The 27,829-nt window shown below is 37.1% G+C and overlaps 1 protein-coding gene across 5 annotated transcripts in view; it reads left to right on the top strand.

Moving 5' to 3' along the window:
* The window catches only part of PSD3 (pleckstrin and Sec7 domain containing 3), a 560,448-nt gene that overhangs the window by 429,054 nt on the left and 103,565 nt on the right, over positions 1-27,829 (top strand). For all 5 annotated transcript variants that reach the window (XM_068532284.1, XM_068532286.1, XM_068532287.1 and 2 more), the window contains one exon: positions 27,317-27,510. In XM_068532284.1, the coding sequence (XP_068388385.1) occupies positions 27,317-27,510 (194 nt within the window). The remainder of the gene's footprint in view (positions 1-27,316; positions 27,511-27,829) is intronic.

The raw sequence follows: 27,829 nt of genomic DNA, 5'->3' as shown, positions 1-27,829 counted from the left end.
ACTTTTCAGGTCAGAAGAGAATGGGATGGCGTACTTAAAGTATTGAAAGAAAAATGATCAACCAAGATTACTGTACCTGGAGAAATTGTATGTACAACTGAGGATGGATTAAGACTTCCTCAAACAAACAGGAGCTGAGAGAACTTGTTACGGCTAGATCTGCCTTACAAGAAATGCTAAAGGGCGTTCTTAGAATGGAATTTTATGGATAGTATCATTAAAACTCATTGGTAATTGTAAATATTTAGTCAAATTTGGATTCTGTAATACAGTAATGGTGGTGTATAATTCACTTAGAACTCTATTTTAAAAGTTAAAATACAAAGATAGTAAAAATCATAACTGCAGTAATCTGTTATTAGTTATGCAGTATAAAAATATGTAAACTGTAACATCAATAATGTAAAATGTGAGGGGGAGGAAAAGTAAAAGTGTAAAGCTTAGGAATTCTATTGAATTCATGGTAAAAGCACTCAAAAAAGTTGGTGTAGAAGGAACCTATCTCAACATAGTAAAGGCCATTTTTTCAAAACCATAGCTAACATCACACTCAATGGTGAAAAGCTGAAAGCTTCTCTAAAATCAGGAATGAGACAAGGATGCCCACTGTTGTCATTTCTATTTAACATGGTATTAGAAGTCCTAATCATAGCAACAAGACAAGAAAAAGAAATAAAAGTTATCCAAATGGAAAAGGAAGAAGTAAAACTGTCACTCTTTGCAGGTGACATTATGCTAAATACAGAAAACCTGAGAGTCTCTATACCAACTTTGTTGAGAGCTTTTGTCATGAATGGGTGTTGAATTTTGTCAAATGCTTTTTCTACAGCTATTGAGATGATCGTGTGATTTTTATCCTTTGATTTGTTAATGTGGTGTACCACATTGATTGTTTTGTGCATACTGAACCATCCTAGCATCCCTAGAATAAGTTCCACTTCATCATGGTGTATGGTCCTTTTAAATATATTGTTGAATTTGGTTTGCTAATACATTGTTGAGGGTGTTTGCTTCTGTGTTCATCAAAGATGTTGGCTTGTAGTTTTCTCTTTTTTTGTAGTGTCTTTGTCTGGTTTTGGTATCAGGGTAATGGTGGCCTCTAAGAAGGAATTTGGGAGTGTTTCCTCTTTAATTTTTTGGGAATAGTTGGAGGACTCTTCTGTATATGTTTGATAGAAATCCTCTGTGGATCCATTCAGTCCTGAACTTTTCTTTGTTGTGAGTTTTTTGATTACTAATTCATGTTCAATACTAGTAATCTGTCCAGATTATCTATTTCTTCCTGATTCGGTACTGGAAGATTTTATGTTTCTAGGAATTTATCCATTTCTTCTAGAAATTTGTCTAATTTGTTTACATATAACTGTTCTTAGTATTCTCTTATGATTGTTTGTATTTCTTGAATATTGGTTGTAATTTCTTCCTTTCACTTCTTATTTGGTCTATTTGGGTCCACTCTCTTTTTTTCTTAAAGAGTCCAGCTAAAGGCTTATTAATTTTGTGTATCTTTTCAAAAAAACTAGCTCTTGGCTTCAATGATTTTTTTCTCTATTGTTTTTCGTCTTTGTTTTATCTATTTCCACTCTGATTTTTGTTGTTTCCTTCCTTCTGCTGACTTTGGGCTTTGTTTGTTCTTATTTTTCTAATTTCCCAAGATGGTGGATTAGGTTGTTTATTTGAGATTTTTCTGGTTTCTTGAGGTAGGCCTGTATCATTGTAAACGTCCCTCTTAGAATCGCTTTTGCTGTTTCCCATATATTTTGGAAAGTTGTGTTTTTGTTTTCATTTGTCTCAAGGCATTTTCTGATTTACTCTCTGATTTCTTCGTTGAGCCATTGGTTTTTCAGTAGCATGTTGTTTAGTCTCCATGTATTTGTGTATTCTCCATTTTTCTTTTTGAACCTCTTAAATTTGTTGAGACTTGTTTTATGGCCTAGCATGTGATCTTTAAAATGCAAATGTTAGTTTGCTTGATGTTGTCGCAGAGGCCCCTTAAACTATCCTCATTTTAAAAATTTGTGTTTCTTTTTGCTGTGCTGATTGGGTGATTTCCATTATTCTGTCTTCCAGATCGCTTATGTGTTTTTTTCTCCATCACCTAATCTCCTGTTAATTCCCACCTGCATATTTTTCATTTTAGATATTGTATCTTCAGCTCTGATTGGTTCTTTTTTATATTTTCTATTTCCTTATTAAAGTTCTCATTGTGTTCATCTGTTCTTTTACCAAGTTCAGTTAGCATTCTTATTGCTACTTCTCTGAACTCTTTATCAGGTAAATTATTTATCTCCGTTTCATTAGGGTTTTTTAGGGTTCTTTTGTTGTTTTGTTCTTTCTTTTGTAACATATTCCTCTATTCTTATTTTGTTTAACTTTCTCTGCTCTGTGAAATTAGGTGAAACGTTTACCTATCCCAGTGTTGAAGGCATGTCCTTGTGTGGGAGCATCCCTCTGCAGTGTGAGTGTACCCAGTGGCTTTGGTGACAGAGCTAGATCTGAAGTGAGCTCAGACCTCATCTTCTTCTGGGGTCCTCTGGCAGCTGCCATCTTGGTAGGAGGTATTACTGGAGTTGGAGGGGCTGGAGACAGAGCCAGTTGTGAGCCAGGTCTTTTCCTCTATTCCATGGCAGTCACATCTGTATTGGAGCCTGGGCAGGGCCTGTGGGGCTGGAGCAGGAGCCCTGAGGTATTTGGATTTTTCCTGGGTATGATGGTGGTCTCTGTCTTGGGTGGGGTCCTTTCCAGGTCTCAAGGGTTTCAAGCTGTACTTCTGGGCTTGTTTCACTTTTTCCTCATGGTGTGCTTGCTTTGGTTAGAGGCTTGGTCAGTGCCAGAGAGGTTGATGCCACACTGCTGAGCTGAATCCTCCCTCCCAAGTGTGTGCAAAGATACGTGCTCTGCCCATGGCAGTCTCAGCCCTGGAGCTAACCTTGCTTACTTCTAAGTATGCACAGTGATACATGCTCTGGTGGTGGCAGTCTCAGCCTTGGAGCTAGGGCTAGTGTTGCTCCCTCCTGAGTGTGTGCACCAGTGCATGCTCTGGCAATGGCTACCTCTGCTCTGGTCAGAGGCAGGGCCAGCGACCATGCTGGCTCCATTCCCTCCAAGTGTTCTCTGTCATTGGCAGCAGTGGCCTCCACCTTTGTGGGATGCAGCTCCAGAGCAAGAGGGGCTGGAACCAGAGCCCGATGCGGGTTGGTGGGTACACTGGGGCAGTGCTGGAAAGCCAGCCAGAGCTCCAGGCAGTTTTCAGTCTGCTGTCCTCATTCTGTGTCTGAGAGTAAGCAAGTCTACGCATGTGGTCTTTAAGAGTGGAGTCTCAATTTCTATAAGCTGGTAAGCTCTGCTTGTTTTCAAACCAGCAAAGGGGGCTCGTCTTCCTGGTGTCAGACCCCAGGGCTGCAGTGGCTGATATGTGGCTTGAACCCCTCAGTCCCCAGGTAAGATCCCTAAGCCTGTGATATCCCTTCCTTTTCTCTGTACCCCACTAGGAGTGTGGGTCCTGACCAGATCGCTCCTCCTCCCTTTTACCAGACTCCATGTGGATCTTTCTTTACAGCTTGGTTGTGGAAGTGCCATCCTACTAGTCCCCAGGTTGACTTCAGCAAGAGTCATTCTGTATGCAGTTGTAGTTTTAATGAGTTTGTTGGGGTAGCTGAGCGCATCCTCCTCCTCCTATAATTTTAAGATATTTTATGTAAATCACATAACCACAAGAGAAAAACCTGTAGTAATTACACAAAAGAACATGATAAAGAAGTAAAGCATACTGATACCACATCAAAACACGAAAGAGACAGCAGTATAAAAATCAAGGAACAGTGGATCTACAGTAAAACCAGAAAGCAATGTACAAAATGCCAATAGTACATCCTTACTTATCAATAGTAATTTAAACCTAAATTGAGTAAATTCTCCAATCAAAAGACATGGAATGGCTGACTGTATTAAAAAATAAGATCCAACAACATGCTGCCTAAAAGAGACTCATCTTAGCCTTAAAAACACATAGACAGAGAGTGAAGGGATGGAAAAAGATACTTCAAGCAAATGGTAACCCCCTCCCCACAAAAAAAGCAGGACTAGGTCCATACTTCTTTCAGAAAAAATAGAGTTGAAACTAAAACTTGTAAAAGTATGTAAGGAATGTTATGTAATGATAAAGTAATAATAACTCAAGAAGATATAACAATTGTAAATATTTATGCACCCAACATCAGCGCACCTAAATACATAAACCAAAAACTATAACAAGAGAGCTAAAAGAGGTAAACAGCAACACAATAATAATTGGGGACTTTAATGACTCAACCTGTCAACAATGGTTAGATCATCCAGACAGAGAATCAATAAGGAAACAGTGGATTTGAACATCATAGATCAGATGGACCTAACAGACATATATAGAATATTCTTTCCTACAGTGGCAGAATACATGTTTTCCTCAAGTGCACATGGAACATTTTCTAGGACAGACCATATGTTAGGCCACAAAAGAAGTCTTAAAGATTAAAATCATATCAACTGTCTTCTCTGACCACAGTGATATGAAGTGAGAGATCAATAACAAAAGGGAAATTGGAAAACTCACCAATACATGGAAATTAACAACACTCTCCTGAACAGTGAATGGATCAAAGAAGAAATTAGAGGGGAAATAAAAAGGTTCCTTGAGACAAATGAAAATGGAAACACAACATACAAAAACTTGTGGGATGTAGCAAAAGGAGTTCTAAGAAGGAATTTCATAGCAATAAATGCCCACATTAAGAAGTAAAGAAGATCCCAAATAAGAAACCTAACTCTGTGCTCTAATGAACTAGTAAAAGGACAGCAAACTGACCCCCAAGTTAGTAGGGGGAGGGAAATAGTAAAGATTAGAGGAGAAATAATTGAAATAGAGAATAGGAGAACAATAGAAAAGATGCCCCTAACTTGGCATTGGTTCTTTGAAAAGATAAACAAAATTAACCAAGGAAAAAAGAGAAAGGACCAAATCAACAAAATTATAAATGAGAAAGGTGACATTACAGCTGATTCCACAGAAATAAAATGAATTGAAGAACAACTATACGCCAACATCTGCACAACCTAGAGAAAATGGGAAAAAAAAAATCGTAGAAACATACAAACTACCATGACTGAATCAGGAAGAAATAGAAAGTCTGAATATATCAGTTACTAGTAAGGTGATTGAATCAGTAATGAAAAACCTCCAGAGAAAATCCAAGAACCAAATGGTTTCACTGGCAAATTTTGTGAAACATTTAAAGAAGAATTAATGCCAGTTCTTCTCAAACTCTTCCAAAAATTCAAAGAGAAGGGGACACTTCCAAACTTATTTTACAAGGCCAGTATTTCCTCAGAACCCAAGCCAGGAAAGGACAATTCCAGGAAAGAAAACAGACTAATATCCCTGATGAATATAGATACAAAAATTCTCAATAAAGTACTAGCAAACTAAATTCAACAACACCTTAAAAGGATTATTTAACATGATCAAGTGAAACTTATACCTTGGATGCAAGGATGGTTCAACATACAGAAGTCACTCAATGTGTTACATCACATTGAATGAATGAAAAAATGTAATGTGATCATCTTACAGATGGTGCAGAAAAAGCATTTGACAAAATTCAATATTCGTTTATGATAAAAACTCTTATAACGATTTAGGTATAGAAGGAAAGTACCTCAGTGTAATAAAGGACATATAAGCCAAAACTAATATCATAGTATTGAAGATTGAAAGGTTTTCCTTTAATCAGGATAAGAGAAGGATGGCTACTCAAACCATTCCTATTCAGCATAGTACTGGAAGTTCTTACCAGAGCAATCAGGCAAGAAAAGGAAATAAAAGGCATCAGAATTGGAAAGATAGAAGTAAAATTGTCTCTTTTTGCAGATGATGTGATATTATATTTAGAAAATCCTAAAAACTCCACCAAGAAACTGTTAATTGTAATCAATGAATTCAGTAAAGGATACAGTATTAATATAGAGAAACCACTGGCATTTCTATAAACTTACAGTGAATTAATCTGAGTAAGAAATTTTTAAAATTATACCATTTAAAATAGCATCAAAACCAATAAAATACTTAGGAATAAACTTAACCAAGGAGGTTAAAGATCTCTCCTCTGAAATCGCTAAGACTGATGAAAGGAATCAAAGTGGACACAAATAAATGGAAAGGATCTCATATCAGTGGATTGAAAGAATTAATATTGTTACAATGTCAGTACTACCAAAAGCATCTATAGATTCATTGCAATCCCTGTCAAGATTCCAAATGGCATTTTTACAGAAGTAGAAAAAATTTATATGAATTCACAAAAGACCCTGAACAGCCAAAGCAATCCTGAGAAAGAAGAACAAAGCAGGCAGCATCACACTTCCTGATTTCAAGCTATACTATAAAGCTATTGTAATGAAAATAGTATGGTAATGGCATAAAAACAGACAAATAGATCAATGGAACAGAACTGAGATCCCAGCATAACCCAAGCATATATGGTCAACTAGTATTTTACAAAGGATCCAAGAATATTCAATGGGGAAAAGTCTCTTTAATACGTGTTGCTGGGAAAATTGGATATTCATGTGTAAAACAATGAAACTAGACCCTTGTCTTACACCACTCACAAAAATTAAGTCCAAGTGGATTAAAGACTTGAATGTAAGACCTGAAACCATGAACTTCCTAGAAGTAAACATAGGGAAAAATCTCCTTGATGTGGGTCTTGGCAATGATTTTTTGGATATGACACCTAAAGGACAAGCAACAAAATCAAAAACAAGTGGGAATACATCAAACTAAAAAGCTTCTTCACAGCAAAAGAAATAAAGTGAAAAAACAAATATAATAAGGTAAATCAACTAGACTTCAATTAAAAATAAATAAACTTAAAAAATAAAAGATGCTAGGGTGAAGAACAGAGATTCAGCCATTTTATTTAGTAACTTGTTCTGAATAGATTACAATAAACCAAAAAAAAAAAAAAAAAGCCGCCTACAAAGGGGAAAAAATATTGCATACGATATATTCTGATTAGGGACTAATATCCAAAATACATAAAGAACTCCTGTAACCCAGTAGCAAAAAACCAAACATTCCAATTAACAAATGGGCAAAAGACTTGCATAGACATTTTCCCTAAAGAGGTTATCTTAAAAGGCCAACAGGTACATGAAAAGATGCTCAACATCACTAGTCATTAGGGAAATAAAAAACCACAATGAGATATCACCTCGTGCTTGTTGGGGATGGCCGTCATCAAAAAAGCAAGAGATAGTAAATGCTGACAAGAATGTGGAGAAAAGGGAAACCTTATGCCGTGTTGATGGGATTGTAAACTGGTACAGCCACTATGGAAAACAGTATGGAGGACTGTCAAAAAATTAACACTAGAACTACCATAGGATCCAGCAATTTTAATGCTGGGAATATATCCAAAGGAAATGAAAACAGTAACTTCAAAAACTATCTGCACTCCCATGTTTGAAGCGGTACTATTTATGACAGTTAAGACATGGAAACGACCTAAGTATCCATCATCGATAAATGGATAAAGAAGTTGTGGAATATATATAATGGGATGTTATGCAGCCACAAAAAATGAGGAAATCCTGTCATTTGTGATAACACAGGTGGACCTTGAGGACATTCTGCTAAGTGAAATAAGGCAGTCACAGAAAGACAAATGCTTTCCAAGGATATGTGGTGTGCTGAGAGTCATCTAATTCATAGAGACAGAAAGTGGAATACTGGCTGCCAGTATTTGTGGGAGGAGGGAATGAGAAGTTGTTATTTAATAAGTATAGAATTTCAATTCGGATGTTGAAAATTTCTGGAGCTTACCTTTATTGTCCAACTCCACTATCACAGGGGTCCCCAACCCGTGGAACCAGGCCGCACAGGAGGAGGTGAGCAGCGGGCAAGTGAGCGAAGCTTCATCTGCTGCTCCCCATCGCTCACATTACCATCTGAACCATACCCCCCATCACTCACTCGCATTACTGCCTGAACCATCCCTCCCCACCTCGTCTGTGGAAAAACTGTCTTCCATGAAACCAGTCCCTGGTGCCAAAAAGGTTGGGGACTGCTGCACTATCACATTCTTCATGATTATTGCTCATTGAATTCAGCATAAGTAAATAATCCAGTTCTGCTCTGGAAAATGTTTTTCTTTTCTTTTCAACTATTATTCCCTCCCTTCCCCAAACACATAAACACACACACACACACACACACACACACACACACATTCACAAAAGCCCCACCAATTTATATTTAAATTCAGAATTTGGATTTCATATGACTGAGTCCCTTCAAGATAACATAATTCTTGAGTTTGGTGCTAGCTTAACAACTTTGGTACACCTGAAACACCACTATACTGAGACTTGCCAAAATGGGGTATTTTAAAATCTGTTCAGTGGCTGGGTCAATGCAATAATATTCAGCTCTTGTCAATCTTAAGAAGCAGTTGTTGGATTGGTTCAAGATGGCGGGGTAGGAGGACGTGCGCTCACTCCCTCTTGCGAGAGCACCGGAATCACAACTAACTGCTGGACAGTCATCAACAGGAAGACAGTGGAACTCACCAAGAAAGATACTCCACATCCAAAAACAAAGGAGAAGCCTCAATGAGATGGTAGGAGGGACACAATCACAATAAAATCAAATCCCATAACTGGTTGGTGGGTGACTCACAAACTGGAGCACACTTATACCACAGAAGTCCACCCACTGGAGTGAATGTTCGGAGCCCCATGTCAGGTTTCCCAACCTGGGGGTCTGGCAACAGGAGGAGGAATTCCCAGAGAATCAGACTTTCAAGCCTAATGGGATTTGATTGCAGGACTCTGACAGGATGGGGGAAAGAGAGACTCCACTCTTGAAGGGCACACACAAAGTAGTGTGTGCATCAGGACCCAGGGGAGACTGAACCAGACCTACCTGCTACTGTTGGAGGGTCTCCTGCAGAGGCGGGGGGTGGCTGTGGCTCACTGCGGGGACAAGGACACTGGCAGCAGAAGTTCTGGGAAGTACTCCTTGGTGTGAGCCCTCCCAGAGTCCGCCATTTGCCCCACCAAAGAGCCCAGGTAGGCTCCAGTGTTGGGTTGCCTCAGGCCAAACAACCAACAAGGAGGGAACCCAGCCCCACCCATCAGCAGTCAAGCGGATTAAAGTTTTACTGAGCTCCGCCCACCAGAGCAACAGTCAGCTCTACCCACCACCAGTCCCTCCCATCAGGAAGCCTGCAGAAGCCTCTTAGATAGCCTCATCCACCAGAGGGCAGAGAAACACCCACCTCTACCCACCACCTGAGCAATACCCAGCTCTACCCACCACCAGTCCCTCCCATCAGGAAGGCTGCACAATCCTCTTAGATAGCCACATCCACGAGAGGGCAGACAGCAGAAGCAAGAAGAACTACAATCCTGAAGCCTGTGGAAGGAAAACCACATTCACAGAAAGATAGGCAAAAGGAATAGGTAGAGGACTATGTACCAGACGAAGGAGCAAGATAAAACCCCAGAAAAACAACTAAATGAAGTGGAGGTAGGCAACCTTCCAGAAAAAGACTTCAGAATAATGATAGTGAAGATGATCCAAGACCTCAGAAAAAGAATGGAGGCAAAGATCGAGGAGATGCAAGAAATGTTTAACAAAGATCTAGAAGAATTGAAGAACAAACATCTAGAAGAATTAAAGAACAAACAAACAGAGATGAACAGTACAATAACTGAAGTCAAAAATACACTAGAAGGAATCAATAGCAGAATAACTGAGGCAGAAGAACGGATAAGTGACCTGGAAGACAGAATGGTGGAATTCACTGCTGCGGAACAGAATAAAGAAAAAAGAATGAAAGGAAATGAAGACAGCCTAAGAGACCTCTGGGACAACATTAAACACACCAACATTCTCATTATAGGGGTCCCAGAAGGAGGAGAGAGAGAGAGAAAGGACCTGAGAAAATATTTGAAGAGATTATAGTCGAAAACTTCCCTAACATGGGAAAGGAAATACCCACCTAATTCCAGGAAGTGCAGAGAATCCCAGGCAGGATAAACCCAAGGAGAAACACGCCAAGACACAGAGTAATCAAATTGACAAAAATTAAAGCCAAATAAAAATTATTAAAAGCAAGGGAAAAATGACAAATAACATACAAGGAAATCTCCATAAGGTTAACAGCTGATCTTTCAGCAGAAACTCTGCAAACCAGAAGGGAGTGGCAGGACATATGTAAAGGGCTGAAAGGGAAAAACCTACAACCAAGATTACTCTACCCAGCAAGCATCTCATTCAGATTCGACGGAGAAATTAAAAGCTTTACAGATAAGCAAAAGCTCAGAGAATTCAGCACCACCAAACCAGTCCTACAACAAATGGTACAGGAACGTCTCTAAGTGCTAAATACAAGAGAAGGAAAGAACCTACAAAAACAAACCCAAAGCAATTAAGAAAATGGTAATAGGAACATACATATCGATAACTGCCTTAAATGTGAATGGATTAAATTCTCCAACCAAAAGACACAGGCTTGCTGAATGGATACAAAAACAAGACCCATATATATGCTGTCTACAAGAGACCCACTTCAGACCTAGGGACACATACAGACTGAAAGTGAGGGGATGGAAAAAGATATTCCATGCAAATGGAAATCAAAAGAAAGCTGGAGTAGCAATACTCATATCAGAGAAAATACCCTTTAAAATAAACAATGTTACAAGAGACAAAGAAGGATGCTACATAATGATCAAGGGATCAATCCAAGAAGATAGAACAATTATAAATATATATGCACCCAACATAGGAGCACCTCAATAAATAAGGCAGCTGCTAACAGCTATAAAAGAGGAAATTGACAGTAACACAATAATAGTGGGGGACTTTAACACCTCATTTACACCGATGGACAGAACATCCAGACAGAAAATTAATAAGGAAACACAAGCTTTAAATGACACCATAAACCAGATTTAATTGATACTTATAGGACATTCCATTCAAAAACAGGAGATTACACTTTTTTCTCAAGTGCACACGGAACATTCTCCAGGATAGATGACATCTTGGGTCACAAATCAAGCCTCAGTAAATTTAAGAAAATTGAAATCACGTCAAGCATCTTTTCTGACCACAGCGCTATGAGCTTAGAAATAAATTACACGGAAAAAAACGTAAAAATCGCAAACACATGGAGGGCAAACAATACATTACTAAATAACCAAGAGATCACTGAAGGAATCAAACAGGAAATCAAAAAATACCTGGAGACAAATGACAACGAAAACACAATGATCCAAAACTTATGGGATTCAGCAAAAGCAGTTCTAAGGCAAGCTTATAGCAATACAATCCTACCTCAAGAAACAAGAAAAATCTCAAACAATCTGACCTTACACCTAAAGAAACTAGAGAAAGAAGAACAAGCAAAACCCAAAGTTAGTAGAAGAAAAGAAATCATAAAGATCAGAGCAGAAATAAATGAAATACCTGGATGCGAGGGCACCTCACCCTGTCGGCCACAGCTGGTTGCAACCTCCACCTTCTTTCAGCACTTCCAGAAGCAGCCTACTGGGAGGCGCCTCCTTCCTCAGGAGCCCCTTGTCTAAACCCCTGGACCCAGCAACAGCCAGGTAGCAGCACACTCTCCTCCATAGCCGTGTGGCTGACAGTGTCTTGGTGCTCTGGCTGGGTGTCAGGCCTGTGCCTCTGAGGTGGGAGATCCAAATTCAGAACACTGGTCCACCAGATACCTCCTGGCTGCACGTAATATCAGACGGCAAGAGCTCTCCTGGAGATCTCCATCTCAGTGCTAAGACCCAGCTGAACTCTACCACCAGCAAGGTACAGTGATGGACACCATATGCCAAACAACTAGCAAAACAAGAACACAACCCCACCCATTAGCAGAGAGGCTGCCTAAAATCATAATAAGGGCACAGACACCGCAAAACACACCGCCAGATGCGGTCCCGCCCACCAGAAAGACAAGATCCAACCTCATCCACCAGAACACAGGCACCAGTTTCCTCCACTGGGAAGCCTACACAATGCACTGAACCAACGTTAGCCACTGGGGGCAGACACCAAAAACATTGGGAAGTACAAACCTACAGCCTGTGAAAAGGAGACCCCAAACACAGTAAGGTAAGCAAAATGAGAAGACAGAGAAACACACAGCAGTTGAAGGAGCAAGGAAAAAACCCACCAGTCCAAACAAATGAAGAGGAAATAGGCAGTCTACCAGAAAAAGAATTCAGAGTAATGATAGTAAAGATGATCCAAAATCTTGGAAATAGAATGGAGAAAATACAAGAAACGTTTAACAAGGGCCTAAAAGAACTAAAGAGCAAATAAACAATGATGACCAACACAATCAATGAAATTAAAAATTCTCTAGAAGGAATCAATAGCACAATAACTGAGGCAGAAGAACGGATAAGTGACCTGGAAGATAAAATAGTGGAAATAATTTCCGCAGAGCAGAATAAAGAAACCGGAATGAAAAGAATTGAGGACAGTCTCAGAGACCTCTGGGACAACATTAAACCCACCAACATTCGAATTATAGGGCTCCTAGAAAAAGAAGAGATAAAGAAAGGGACTGAGAAAATATTTGAAGAGATTATAGTTGAAAACTTCCCTAATATGGGAAAGGAAATATTCAGTCAAGTCCAGGAAGTGCAGAGTCCCATACAGGATAAATCTAAGGAGAAACACACCACGGCATTTACTAATCAAAAATTAAATACAAATAAAAAATATTAAAAGCAGCAAGGGAAAAAAACAAAATAATGTACAAGGGAATCCCCATAAGGTTAACAGCTGATCTTCCAACAGAAACTCTGCAAGCCAGAAGGGAGTGGCAGGACATATTTAAAGTGATTAAAGGGAAAAACCTACCACCAAGATTACTCTACCCAGCAAGGTTCTCATTCAGATTCGACGGAAAAATTAAAAGCTTTACAGACAAGCAAAAGGTAAGAGAATTCATCCCCACCAATCCAGCTTTACAGCAAATGCTAAAGGAACTTCTTCAGGCAGGAAGCACAAGAAAAGGAAAACACCTACAATAACAATTCCAAAAGAATTAAGAAAATGGTAATAGGAACATACATATCGATAACTACCTTAAATGTAAATGGACTAAATGCTCCAACCAAAAGACATAGATTGGCTGAATGGATACAAAAACAAGACCCATATATATGCTGTCCACAAGAGACCCACTTCAGACCTGGGGACACATACAGACTGAAAGTGAGGGGAAGGAAAAAGATATTCCATGCAAATCGAAATCAAAAGAAAGCTGGAGTAGCAATTCTCATATCAGACAAAATAGAGTTTAAAATAAAGACTATTACAGGAGGCAAAGAAGGACACTACATAATGATCAAGGGATCAATCCAAGAAGAAGATACAACAATTGTAACTATTTATGCACCCAACAAAGGAGCACCTCAATACATAAGGCTGATGCTAACAGCCATAAAAGGGGAAATCGACAGTAACACAAACATAGTAGGGAACTTTATCACCCCACTTTCACCAATGGACAGATCATCCAAAATGAAAATAAATAAGGAAACACAAGCTTTAAATGATACACTAAACAAGATAGATTAATATATATTTATAGGACATTCCATCGAAAAACAACAGAATACACTTTCTTCTCAACTGCTCAAGGAACATTCTCCAGGATAGATCATATATTGGGTCACAAATCAAGTCTTGGTAAATTTAAGAAAATTGAAATTATATCAAATATCTTTTCAACCACGATGCTATGAGACTAGATATCAATTACCAGAAAAAAATCTGTAAAAAATACAAATACATGGAGGCTAAAAAGTACACTAAGAACTAACCAAGAGATTACTGAAGAAATCAAACACGAAATCAAAAAATACTTAGAAACAAATGACAATGAAAACACGACACCCCAAAACCTATGGGATGCAGCAAAAGTAGTTCTAAGAGGTAAGTTTATAGCAATACAATCCTACCTCAAGAAACAAGAAAAATCTCAAATAAAACACCTAACCTTACACCTAAAGCACTTACAGAAAGAAGAACAAAAAAAAAAAAAAAAAACCCCAAAGTTAGCAGAAGGAAATAAATCATAAAGACCAGGTCAGAAATAAATGAAAAAGAAATGAAGGAAACAATAGTAAAGATCAATAAAACTAGAACCTGGTTCTTTGAGAAGATAAACAAAATTGATAAACCATTACCCAGACTCCTCAGGAAAAAAACGGAGAAGACACAAATCAATAGAATTACAAGTGAAAAGGGAGAAGTAACAACTGACACCACAAATACAAAGGATCATGAGAGATTACTACAATCAACTCTATCCCAATAAACTGGACAACCTGGAAGAAATGGACAAATTCTTAGAAAAGCACAACCTTCCGAAACTGAATCAGGAAGAAATAGAAAATATAACAGACCAATCACAAGCACTGAAATTGAGACTGTGATTCAAGATCTTCCAACAAACAAAAGCCCAGGATCAGATGGCTTCATGGGTAAATTCTATCAAACATTTAGAGACGAGCTAACACCTACCCTTCTAAAACTCTTGCAAAATATAGCAGAGGGAGGAACACTCCCAAACTCAATCTCCGAGGCCACCATCACCCTGATACCAAAACCAGGCAAAGATGTCACAACGAAAGAAAACTACAGGCCAATATCACTGATGAACATAGATGCAAAAAATCCTCAACAAAATACTAGCAAACAGAATCCAACAGCACATTAAAAGGATCATACACCATGATCAAGTGGGGTTTATCCCAGGAATGCAAGGATTACTCAGTATACACAGATTATTCAATGTGATAAACCGTATTAAAAATTGAAGGAGAAAACCATATAATCATCCCAATAGATTCAGAAAAACCTTTCAACAAATTTCAACACTGATTTATGATTTTTAAAAAACCCTCCACAAAGTAGGCATAGAGGGAACTTACCTCAACATAATAAAGGCCATATATGAAAAACCCACAGCAAACATCGTTCTCAGTGGTGAAAACTGAAACTATTTCCACTAAGATCAGGAACAAGACAAGAATGTCCACTCTTGCCACTATTATTCAGCATCGTTTTGGAGGTTTTAGCCACAGCAATCAGAGAAGAAAAAGGAATAAAAAGAATCCAAATTGGAAAAGAAGAAGTAAAGGTGTCACTGTTTGCAGATGACATGATACTGTACATAGAGAGTCCTAAAGATGTCCCCAGAAAACTACTAGAGGTAATCAATGAAGTTGTTAAAGCAGCAGGATACAAAATTAATGCACAGAAATCTTTTGCATTCTAATACACTAATGATGAAAATGCTGAAAGAGAAATTAAGGAAACACTCCCATTTACCATTGCAACAAAAGAATAAAATACCTAGGAATAAACCTACATAAAAAGACAAAAGACCTGTGTGCAGAAAACTATAAGACACTGATGAAAGAAATTAAAGATGATACAAACAGATGGAGAGATATACCATGTTCTTGGACTGGAAGAATGAACATTGTGAAAATGCCTATACCGCCCAAAGCAATCTACAGATTCAATGCAATCCCTATCAAACCACCAGTGGCATTTTTCGCAGAACTAGAACAAAAAATTTCACAGTTTGTATGGAAACACAAAAGACCCTGAGTAGTCAAAGCAATCTTGAGACAGAAAAACGGAGCTGGAGGAATCAGGCTCCTGGACTTCAGACTAAACTACAAAGCTACAGTAATCAAGACAGTATGGTACTGGCACAAAATCAGAAATATAGATCAATGGAACAAGATAGAAAGCCCAGCGATAAACCCACGCACTTATGGTCAACTTATTTTTGATAAAGGAGGCAAGAATGTACAATGGAGGAAAGACAGCCTCTTCAATAAGTGGTGCTGGGAAAACTGGACAGCTACATGTAAAAGAATGAAATTAGAACACTCCCTAACACCATACACAAAAATAAACTCAAAATGGATTAAAGACCTAAATTTAAGGCCAGACACTATAAAACTCTTAGAGGAAAACATAGGCAGAACATTCTTTGACATAAATCACAGTGAGATCCTTTTTGACCCACCTCCTAGAGAACTGGAAATAAAATCAAAAATAAACTAAATGGACCTAATGAAATGTAAAAGCTTCTGCACAGCAAATGAAAACATAAACAAGACAAAAAGGCAACCCTCAGAATGTGAGAAAGTATTTGCAAATGAAGCAACTGACAAAGGATTAATCTCCAGAATTTACAAGCAGCTCATGAAGCTCAATATCAAAAACCAACCCAATCCAAAAATGGGCAGAAGACCTAAATAGACATTTCTCCAGAGAAGATGTACAGATTGCCAGAAACACATAAAGGATGCTCAACATCACTAATCATTAGAGAAATGCAAATCAGAACTAAAATGAGATATCACCTTACACCGGTCAGAATGGCCATCATCAAAAAACCTACAAACAATAAATGCTGGAGAGGATGTGGAAAAAACGGAACTCTCTTGCACTGTTGGTGGGAATGTAAATTGATACAGCCGCTATGGAGAACAGTATGGAGGTTCCTTAAAAAACTAAAACTAGAACTACTGTACGACCCAGCAATCCCACTACTGGGCATATACCCTGAGAAGACCATAATTCAAAAAGAATCATGTACCACAATGTTCATTGCAGCTCTCTTTACAATAGCCAGGACATGGAAGCAGGCTAAGTGTCTGTTGACAGATGAATGGATAAAGAGGATGTGGCACATATATACAATGGAATATTACTCAGCCATAAAAAGAAACGAAATAAGTTATTTGTAGTGAGGTGCTGGACCTAGAGTCTGTCATACAGAGTGAAGTAACTCAAAAAGAGAAAAATAAATACTGTATGCTAACACATATATATGGAATCTTTAAAAAATTGTTCTGAAGAACCTAGAGGCAGGACAGGAATAAACACGCAAATGTATAGAATGGACTTTAGGACATGGGGAGGGGGAAGGGTAAGCTGGGAAGAAGTGAGAGAGTGACATGGACATATATACACTACCAAATGGAAAATAGATAGCTAGTGGGAAGCAGCCACATAGCACAGGGAGATCAGCTCGGTGCTTTGTGACCACCTAGATGGGTGAGATAGGAAGGGTGGGAGGGAGATGCAAGAGGGAGGAGATATGGGGATATATGTACACATATAGCTGATTCACTTTGTTATGAAGCAGAAACTAACACACCATTGTAAGGGAATTATACTCCAATAAAGATGTTACAAAACAAATGAAATAGAAATGAAGAAAACAATAGCAAAAATGAATAAAACTAAAAGCTGGTTCTTTTAGGAGATAAACAAAATTGATAAACCTGTAGCCAGACTCATCGAGGTAAAAAGGGAGAAGACTCCAATCAACAGAATTAGAAATGAAAAAGGAGAAGTTACAACTGACACTGCAGAAATACAAAGGATCATGAGAGACTACTACAAGCAACGATATGCCAATAAAATGGACAACCTGGAAGAAATGGACAAATTCTTAGAAAGGTTTAACCTTCCAAGACTGAATCAGGAAGAAATAGAAAATATGAACAAACCAAACAGAAGTAATGACATTGAAACTGTGATTAAAAATCTTCCAACAAACAAAAGTCCAGGACCAGGTAGGTTCACAGGTGAATTCTATCAAACATTTAGAGAAGAGACCCATCTTTCTCAAACTGTTCCAAAAAATGGAAGTGGAAGGAACACTCCCAAACTCCTTCTACGAGGCCACCATCACCCTGTTACCAAAACCAGACAAAGATACTACAAAAAAAGAAAATAACAGATCAATATCATCGATGAATATAGATGCAAAAATCCTCAACAAGATACTAGCAAACAGAATTCAACACCACATTAAAAGGATGATCAAGTGGGATTTATCCCAGGGATGCAAGGATTCTTCAATATATGCAAATCAATCAATGTGATATACCATATTAACAAATTAAAGAATAAAAAGCATATGATCATCTCAATAGATGCCGAAAAAGCTTTTGACAGAATTCAACACCGATTTATGATAAAAACTCTCCAGAAAGTGGGCATAGAGGGAACCTACCTCAACATAATAAAGGCCATATATGACAAAGCCACAACAAACATCCTTCTCAATGGTGAAAAACTGAAAGCATTTCCTCTAAGATCAGGAACAAGACAAGAATGTCCACCCTTGCCACTATTATTCAACATCGTTTTGGAAGTCCTAGCCACAGCAATCAGAGAAGAAAAAGAAATAAAAGGAACACAAATTGGAAAAGAAGAAGTAAAACTGTCAGTGTTTGCAGATGACATGATACTATACATAGAGAATCCTAAAGATGCCACCAGAAAACTACTAGAGCTAATCAATGAATTTGGTAAAGTTGCAGGATACAAAATTAATGCACTGAAATCTCTTGCATTCCTATACACTAATGGTGCAAAATCAGAAAGAGAAATTAAGGGAACACTCCCATTTACCATTGCAACAAAAAGAATAAAATGCCTAGGAATAAACCTACCTAAGGAGGTAAAAGACCTGTACTCAGAAAACTATAAGACACTGATGAAAGAACTCAAAGATGACACAAACAGATGGAGATATATACCATGTTCTTGGAATGGAAGAATCAATATTGTGAAAATGACTATACTATCCAAAGCAGTCTACAGATTCAGTGCAATCCCTATCAAATTACCTATTGCATTTTATACAGAACTAGCACAAGAAATCTTAAAATCTGTATGGAGACACAAAAGACCCCAAATAGCAAAAGCAATCTTGAGGGAAAAAACAGAGTTGGCGGAAGCAGACGCCCTGATTTCAGACTATACTACAAAGCTATAGTAATCAAGACAATATAGTACTGGCACAAAAACAGAAATATAGATCAATGGAACAGGATAGAAAGCCCGGAGATAATCCCACACACCTATGGTCAACTGATCTATGACAAAGGAGGCAAGGATATACAGTCAAGAAAAGACAGCCTCTTCAATAACTGGTGCTGGGAAAACTGGACAGCTACATGTAAAAGAATGAAATTAGAACACTCCCTAACTCCATACACAAAAATATTCTCCAAATGGATTAAAGACCTAAATGTAAGGCCAGACACTATAAAACTCTTAGAGGAAAACATAGGAAGAACATTCTTTGACATATATCACAGCAAGATCTTTTTTGACCCACCTCCTAGAGTAGTGGAAATAAAAACAAAAATAAACAAATGGGACTTAACGAAACTTCAAAGCTTTTGCACAGCAAAGGAAACTATAAACAAGATGAAAAGACAACATCAGAATGGTAGAAAATATTTGCAAAGAAATCAATGGACAACGGATAATCTCCAAAATATGTAAATAGCTTATGCAGCTCAACATTAAACAAACAACCCAATCCAAAAATGGGCAGAAGACCTAAATAGACATTTCTCCAAAGAAGACATACAGATGGCCAAGAAGCACATGAAAAGCTGCTCAACATCACTAATTATTAAAGAAATGCAATTCAGAACTACAGTGAGTTATCACCTCACACCGTTTAGAATGGGCATCATCAGAAAATCTACAAACAACAAATGCTGGAGAGGGTGTGGTGAAAAGGGAACCCTGTTGCACTGTTGGTGGGAATGTAAATTGATACAACCACTATGGAGAACAGTATGGAGATTCCTTAAAAAACTAAAAATGGTACTACCATATGACCCAACAATCCCACTACTAGGCATATACCCTGAGAAAACCATTATTCAAAATGAGACATGTACCACAGTGTTCATTGCAGCACTGTTTACAATAGCCAGGTCAGGGAAGCAACCTAAGTGCCCATCGACACATGAATGGATAAAGAAGATATGATACATATATACAGTGGAGTATTACTCAGCCATATAATGGAACGAAATTGGGTCATTTGTATAGACGTGGATGGACCTAGAGCCTGTCATACAGGGTGAAGTAAGTCAGAAAAAGACAAATATCGTATATTTACATATATACGTGGAATCTGAAAAAACGGTACAGACGAACTGGTTTGCATGGTGGAAATAGAGGCACAGATGTAGAGAACAAACGTATGGACACCAAGGGGGGAAACTGGGTGGGGGGATGAATTGGGAGATTGGGATTGACATATATACACTAATATGTATAAAATAGATAAGTAATAAGAACCTGTTGTATAAAATAAAATTCAAAAAAAAAAAGCAGTTGTTTTCCGTTCTTATGTTCCAGTGAAATATAAGACTCCAGTGGACTTGTATGGTTCCTTATCTATCTTTTTTGTTTAGAAATAAAAACACACCTGTCATAAGTAACATAGGATATAGGAAATTCGTGATTTACAGTTGATCTTTAGAAAGAACAGAGAAATAGAAAGATTATCTGCTGATAGCACCAGAGCTTTTGTTGTTCTCAAAATGAACTGCATCTTAAGCTGTGGACTTTGACCACCCAGTGACTCATACATGATTACACAGTGGACAGATTAAAGAATGTTTTGGGGAATTTTGTAGGTTGTAAGATGGTAAGATGTCTGGAATCTCAGTAGAATATACTATTCTATTTAATGACACAATAAAGAATAAAGTGAATTTAAGTGTAAGGTGACATGGTCATTTCATTAACCTTTATAATTGGAAGAATACTTGTTTCGCAGGATTGAATATTTTCAGCCCTCAGTTATTGTCAGGGTTTTACTGAGCTGTACTTTGTTGAACGTTTCTCCAGTTATTGTTCTTCTGTTTTTGTCTTTGGTTTTAATATGTCTTAGAATATACAAGCCTCTCTAACAACAGCCTTTCTAAAAGAAACGTGATGCATGCCACATATGTAATTTAAAATTTTTTAGTAGCTACATCATCAAAGTTTAAAAAAGGTAAAATTAATTTTATAAAGTATTTTTAACTTATCCCAGTGTATCCAGAATATTATCATTTCAGTATGTATTTGGTAGAAAAATTATTGGAATATTTTCCTTTTTTGTATTAAGTCTTTTGAAATATGGTGTGTATTTTTTTTATTTATTGTACATCTCAATTTGGACTACCCACATTTTAAGTTCTCAGTAGCCATATGTAGCCAGTGGCTACCATATTAGACACTGTAACTGTACTTCTTTTGCCTGATGTTTATATAGAGAAAAATCATAATTTCATCCCCAAAACTCAGCAGAACATTTTAAACAAACCAGTATAGAGACTCAAATAAAGGGGACTCAGATAAATTAGAAATGAAATGGGAGACATTTAACTGATTCCACAGAAATACAAAGGATCATAAGAGACTGTTATATGACAACAGATTGGACAAAGTAGAAGAAAAGGATAAATTCCTAGAAACATACAACCTACCAAGAGTGAATTATTTAAAAAAAAAAAAAAACAGGAAAACTGATGAGACCAATTACTAGTAATTACTTGGACAGGTATTTGATTACTGATTAAATAAACAAATAAAACAACAAATAAAAGTCCAAGACCAGATGGCTTCATTGGTGAATTCTAGCAAACATTCAAAGAAGAATGAATGCCAATCCTTAAACTATCCGTACAATGAAAAGGAGGGACTCTGCCAAACTCATTCTGCGAGGCCACCATCACCCCAACGCCAACCCTAGACAAGGATGCTTCAAGGAAGGAACATCACAGGCCAGTAGCACTGATGAACATAGATGCAAACAGTCCTCAACAACATACTAGCAAACAGAGTCCAACAGCACATTAAAAGCATCATACGTCAAGATCAAGTGTGATTTATTCCAGGGATGCAGGGGTGGTTCAACATCTGTAAATCTATAAATGTGGTACACCACATTAACAAAATGAAGGATAAAAATCATATAATCTCAACAGATGCAGAAAAAGCATTTGACAAAATTCAACATCCATTTGTAATAAAGACTCTCAAAAAATTGAGTATAGAGGAAATGTACCTTAACATAATAAAGACCATATGTGACAAGCCCACAGCAAACATCATATACTCAACCTTGAAAAGCATTCCCTCTAAAATCAAGAACAATATAAGGATGACATGGCAATTAGGCAAGAAAAATAAAAGGCATCCAAATTGAAAAGGAAGAAGTAAAATTGTCTTTATTTGCAGGTGAAATGATACTGTATATAGAAAACCCTAAATAGTCCACCAAAAAACTATTAGAATTAATAAATGAAGTGCACAGTATAAAATCAATATACAAAAATCAGTTACATTTCCATATACCAACAATGAACTATCAGAAATAGAAATTAAGAAAACAATCATTTTTACAATAACATCAAAAACAACAAAATACTTAGGAATAAATTTGACCAAGGAGGTCAAAAGTCTATACACTGAAATCTATAAGACATTTTAAAGGTCTATACACTGAAGTCTATAAGACATTGACTAAGAAATTGAAGAGGACACAAATGGAAAACATTCTGTGCTGATGGATTTGAATAATTAGTATTGTTAAATGTTCATAATACTCAAAGCAATCTAAAGATTCAGTGCAATCCTTATCAAAATTCCAATGGCATTTTTCACAGGAACTGAACAATGCTAAAATTTGCATGGAACCACAAAAGACCCCAAATAGCCAAAGCAGTCTTGAGAAAGAAGAACAAAGCTGGATGCATCACAATTCCTTTCAAACTATAAAATAATCAAAACAGTATGGTATTGACATAAAAACAGACACATAGGTCAATGGAACCCAATAGCCCAGAAATTAACTCACACAAGGCAGCTCAGAATGTACAAGAGAAAGAATTGTCCCTTCAGTAAATGGTGTTAGGAAAATTGATATCTACATGAGAAAGAACAAAAGTGGACCTCAAAAAAAAAAGAAAAAAAGTGGACCTCATCTTACACCAAACACAAAAATCAACTCAAAATGGATTAAAGCCTTGAACATAAGACCTGAAACCATAAAACTAAAAGAAAACATAGGGAGGAAACTTCTTGACATTGGTCTTGACAGTGATTTTTTTGATTTGGCAACAAAAGCAAAAATAAACAAGTGGGTCTATGTTAAACTAAAAAGCTCTGCACAGCAAAGGAAACTGTCAACAAAATGAAAAGGCAACTATGGAGTAAGAAAATTTTTGCAAATCCTATATCTGACAAGAGGTTAATATCCAAAATATACCGTGAATTCCCACAGTTCATTAGCATAAAATCAAATAACTCAGTTTAAAAATTTGGAAAGAACCTAAGTAGACATTTTTTTCTAAAGAGACGTAAAAGAGGTCAAGAGGTATATGAAAAGGTGGTCAACATCACAAATCATGGAAATGCAAATCACAACAACCTGAGATATCACCTCATACCTGTTAGGATGTCTATTATCAAAGAGAAAAGAGGTTACAAATGCTGGCAAGGATGTGAAGAAAAGGGAACCCTGGTGCACTGTTGGTGGAAATGTAAAGTGGTACAGCTGCTATGCAAAACATTATGGATGTTCCTCAAAAACTTAAAAATAGAGCTACCATATGTTCCAGCGATCCTACTTTTGGATATATAGCCAAAGGAAAGAAATAATTATTTCAGAGATATCTGTACTCCTATGTTCAGAGCAGCAGCATTTACAATAGCCAAATACGGAAACAGCCTAAAGTCCGTCTGTGGATGAATGGATAAAGAAGATATGATATACACACACACACACACACACACGGACACACACACACACACACACACACACACTGGTATACTATGCAGCCCTAAAATAAGAAAGAAATCCTCTCATTTTTGACAACATGGATGAACCTGGAGGGCATTATGCTAAGTGAAATAAATCAGATAAAGATAAATACCATATGGAATCCCTTATATGTGGATTTTTTTTAAAAAGTCTAACTTACTGAAACAGAGAGTAGAAAAGTGGTTGCCAGGGCATGTGGTGTGGGGGAAATAGGGAGAGGTTGTTCAGAGGGTACAAACTTGCAGCTGCAACACTAATAAGGTCTGAAGAAATAATGTAAAACATGGTGACTACAGTTGATAGCAGTGCATTGTATAACTGAAATTTACTAGGAGAGAAAAGCTTAAATTTCTTACCAAAAATAAATATATAAATAAATATGTGAGGTGTTGGATTTGTTAACTCGATGTTGGGGAACCTTTCATGATGTATGTGTATATCAAATCATCAGGTTGTACACTTAAAATACCTTACAATAAATCAGTTTTACCTCAATAAAGCTGGAGGTGTCGGGTAGGAGAAAGTAAATGCATAAATAAACTAGTATGTCCATAAAATAAAATAGTACTCAGCAATGAAAGTGAACAAACTATTGATTCTCACAACTATATGGATGAATCTTAAATATGATTTGCCAAGTAAAATAAACCATTTATGTGACATTTTGAGAATGACAAAACTATTGGGAAGGAAGGGAGACAAGTAGTTTCCAGGAATTGGTCAGGGAGAGGAATTGACTAAAAGAAGGCAGCAGAGGGAATTTGGGGGTTACAGAACTGTTCTGTTTGATATTGTGGTGGTAGATACATGATGCATTATGTATTCCCATAGAATTGTACATCACAAGGAGTACATTTTGTGTATGTACATTTCTTAAATATTAACCATGGTATGGGGAACGCAAGATATATTTCAGACTATACAAAATTAATTTGTTTTCCAAATGAATTGCATAAACGTTGTTATATATAACAAACAACACGTTGTTTACTCGGGTTGAACATATATATAAATAAATATATTATAGGTAAGAAAGCCAGGTTTCTCTCTGTTGAAGAAGTACAAATAAGCAAAAGGCAAAGGCTGGAATGAATTTTGTCTTCCTGGCTTGGGTTGGAGATAACAGTATGAACTCCTGGGAAGGGAGGGAGGGATGGATAGCTGGATCATATATATATATATATATATATATATATATATATATATATATATATATATATATATATATATATATATATGCAATATCTATGTATTTCCCTAGGTGTGTCTGTTGAGAGGGCCTAGAGGCAGTGAGCACACCTAGCACCTGGATTTGGTTTCTAAATACCATTCTCCAATAATAGAACTGGGACTCCTTGTAGAGTAGTTGCTTCCAGGGCTGAGACAAGGAAAATACAAGATGAGCTTGGAGGTAGCATCTTGTGGTACCTGAAAGAAAGGAAATACTTACAAAACAAAAAGGAAAAAGGATGAGGCATGATGAAAGGACACAGAAGCCTACTTGATAGAACTCCCAATGACCAAAGCTGGAAAAATTTGAACAACAAATTAAATAATGGTAGTGTTTGATTACAATCCAAATAATAAAATAAATATCCATGTGTCCATACTTACAGAAGAATTCCAATGAGTAATGTAGAAGAAATTAGGGAAATAAAAAAAATCACCATTAGATCACTACAGTATAATTGTCTTAGTCAGAATCCGCAGATGAATGCTAAAATTAGTGGTCAGAAGTTTAAAGAGAAACAGGATATTTTCATAGTCACAAAATATCTCCCCCAAATCATTTACAAAGGAAAATAGTAACTTTACAGTGTGGAAACTTGCCAGAAACCACCTTAACCAAGTGATCCAGGTGCATCTCACTAATAATAAAACACGTACCTCCTGATCTGGTGTACTGAGAGGGTGTATCACCCATGGTGTCCTCCCCGAGAATGTATAACCTCAATCTAATGATGAGAAGACATCAAACAAACCTACAGAATCACTGGCTAGTACCTTCTAGGTCATGAAGGACAAGTAAAGGCTTAAAAGTTGTCACTGTCTGGAGGCAACTAAAGAGCCATGACAGCCAAGTGCTCTGTGGGGTCATGGATAGGATTCTGGAAAAGAAAAAAACATTAGTGAAAAAAAATGGGTGAGATCTGAATATAGTCTGAAGTTTACTTCTTAGTATTGTATTGTTAATTTCTTAATTTTGACACTGTTATTATGGTTCTATAAGATGTTAACATTGGGGGTAATTCCCCGGCCGTCCAGTGTTTAGGACTCTGCATTCCCACTGCAGGGGGCCCGGGTTTGATCGGAACTAAGGTCCCACATGCCACATGACGCAGCCAAAAGAAAATAAAAGTTGTTTACACTGGGGAAACTGGATGATGAGCATAAGGGAACCCTGTACTATCTTTGCAAATCCAAAATTATCTAAAAATAAAATTAAAAGTAAGGTATAGTTGCCTGAGTTCAGTGTTATTTTCATATATCTCACAATTATTTATAAAATACCAATGGGGAAAAACGTCTGTTTTACTCTGATAACCAAATAAACACTTTTGATGATTGTTAAGCTTGTGGTTTATTTTAAATATATTTTGGTGGTGGTTATTTTGGTTGAAGTTTTAATAAAAAGATTCAATATTCGAAGCTTAATAAACAATGAAACCAGAGATGATTCAGGACATTAAAACAGGAGAACTAAGACAAATGCTCTTATTCTGGTTATGTGTTTTCCAGCAGTATATCCGAGCTTATTAGCTTTCTTCTAATCTTCCCCTCTCTTTATTAGCTGAATGTGACCACCTCCTTCATACTTAATGTACATTATAACCTCAGAGTTCAACTTTCCCTGCTTGAAGGAACGGGGATTCAAAAGCGGGGCTGGGCAATTAGGGGTTTTCTCGGTCAGTGATAGTGTGCTCCAAACTTTAATGGCAATTGGGAAAGTAGTAGCTGTAAGATGCCAAAGCACTGTGTGTGGCACCCCCGTCCTAACCAATTGGTAGCTTTACCTGAGGTTTTGATATTAGAGATTACCTGGTTATTTGGCAGATATAGTCCAATATTGTTTACTGGACTTAATCTGTACTTGTCATATTCTGTATGCTTGGTACTATTCTAGGTCATGCAGAAATCAAAATCAAAATCATGATCTCTGCCAAAGAACTTGTACTTGTTTGAAAGAAGACAAACATGAAGACTCTGTAGTAGGTGTAAAGACCAGAGGCTTTAGAGTTTTACAGTCATATCCTCACTGTTTCTTCCTTTAATTCCTAGGTCTGTGGTTTGGCATATTTATTTAAACTTTGAGTCTATTTCCTTACCTGTGGTATAGAATACTAATGTCAGTCTTACAAGACTGTCATGGTCATTAATACCTGGCACACAGGAGATGTTTAGTGAACCGCGGTTGTTCTTATCATGGTCGTTGTTATTAAGACTGATAGACCATTAGAAAATATGATAGTTTATTACACCAAATAACTCTGTTCATTGAATATTGTGTTGTTCACAATGTTCACATTGAATACTGTGTTACTCAACCTGTGTGTTCAATCTTTGTTTTATCCTTTTAGAGATGATGAAGAGAAAAAAAAGTCTTCATCAGAAGGTACTGATGAGAAGGCTAATGGAACACATCCAAAGACCATCAGCCGTATTGGGAGTACTACCAACCCATTCTTGGACATTCCTCATGACCCAAATGCTGCTGTGTACAAAAGTGGATTCTTGGCTCGGAAAATCCATGCAGATATGGATGGAAAGAAGAGTAAGCATCATTTGTTGACATTTTCTATTTCATTTATTTTGTCTTTAAGATAGGCTCAAAATTTAAAGTGAATTTATCTGAAGTAAAGTGAAAGGATAAAGAAAAATTATATTATGTTTATTTAGAAAAGTATTATTGAAATTTGGTAAAGCCTCTAACCCTAAATCTGAAATCCATTATGCACCTGCTCTTCTGCAAGTAGAATGACAGAACTTCAGAACTGGAAGATTTCTTACAGACTATTCATTTCTAACCTCTTATTCATTTATGTATTCTTGCCTTCAACAAATAATTTTTAGTGCCTGCTATGTGCTAGGCA

The sequence above is a fragment of the Eschrichtius robustus genome, chromosome 21 (assembly GCF_028021215.1).
Source record: "Eschrichtius robustus isolate mEscRob2 chromosome 21, mEscRob2.pri, whole genome shotgun sequence".
In the NCBI taxonomy this organism is placed as follows: Eukaryota; Metazoa; Chordata; class Mammalia; order Artiodactyla; family Eschrichtiidae; genus Eschrichtius; species Eschrichtius robustus.
The sequence above is the reverse complement of the archived record's forward strand: the minus strand, read 5'-3'. Positions and strand labels throughout refer to the sequence as shown.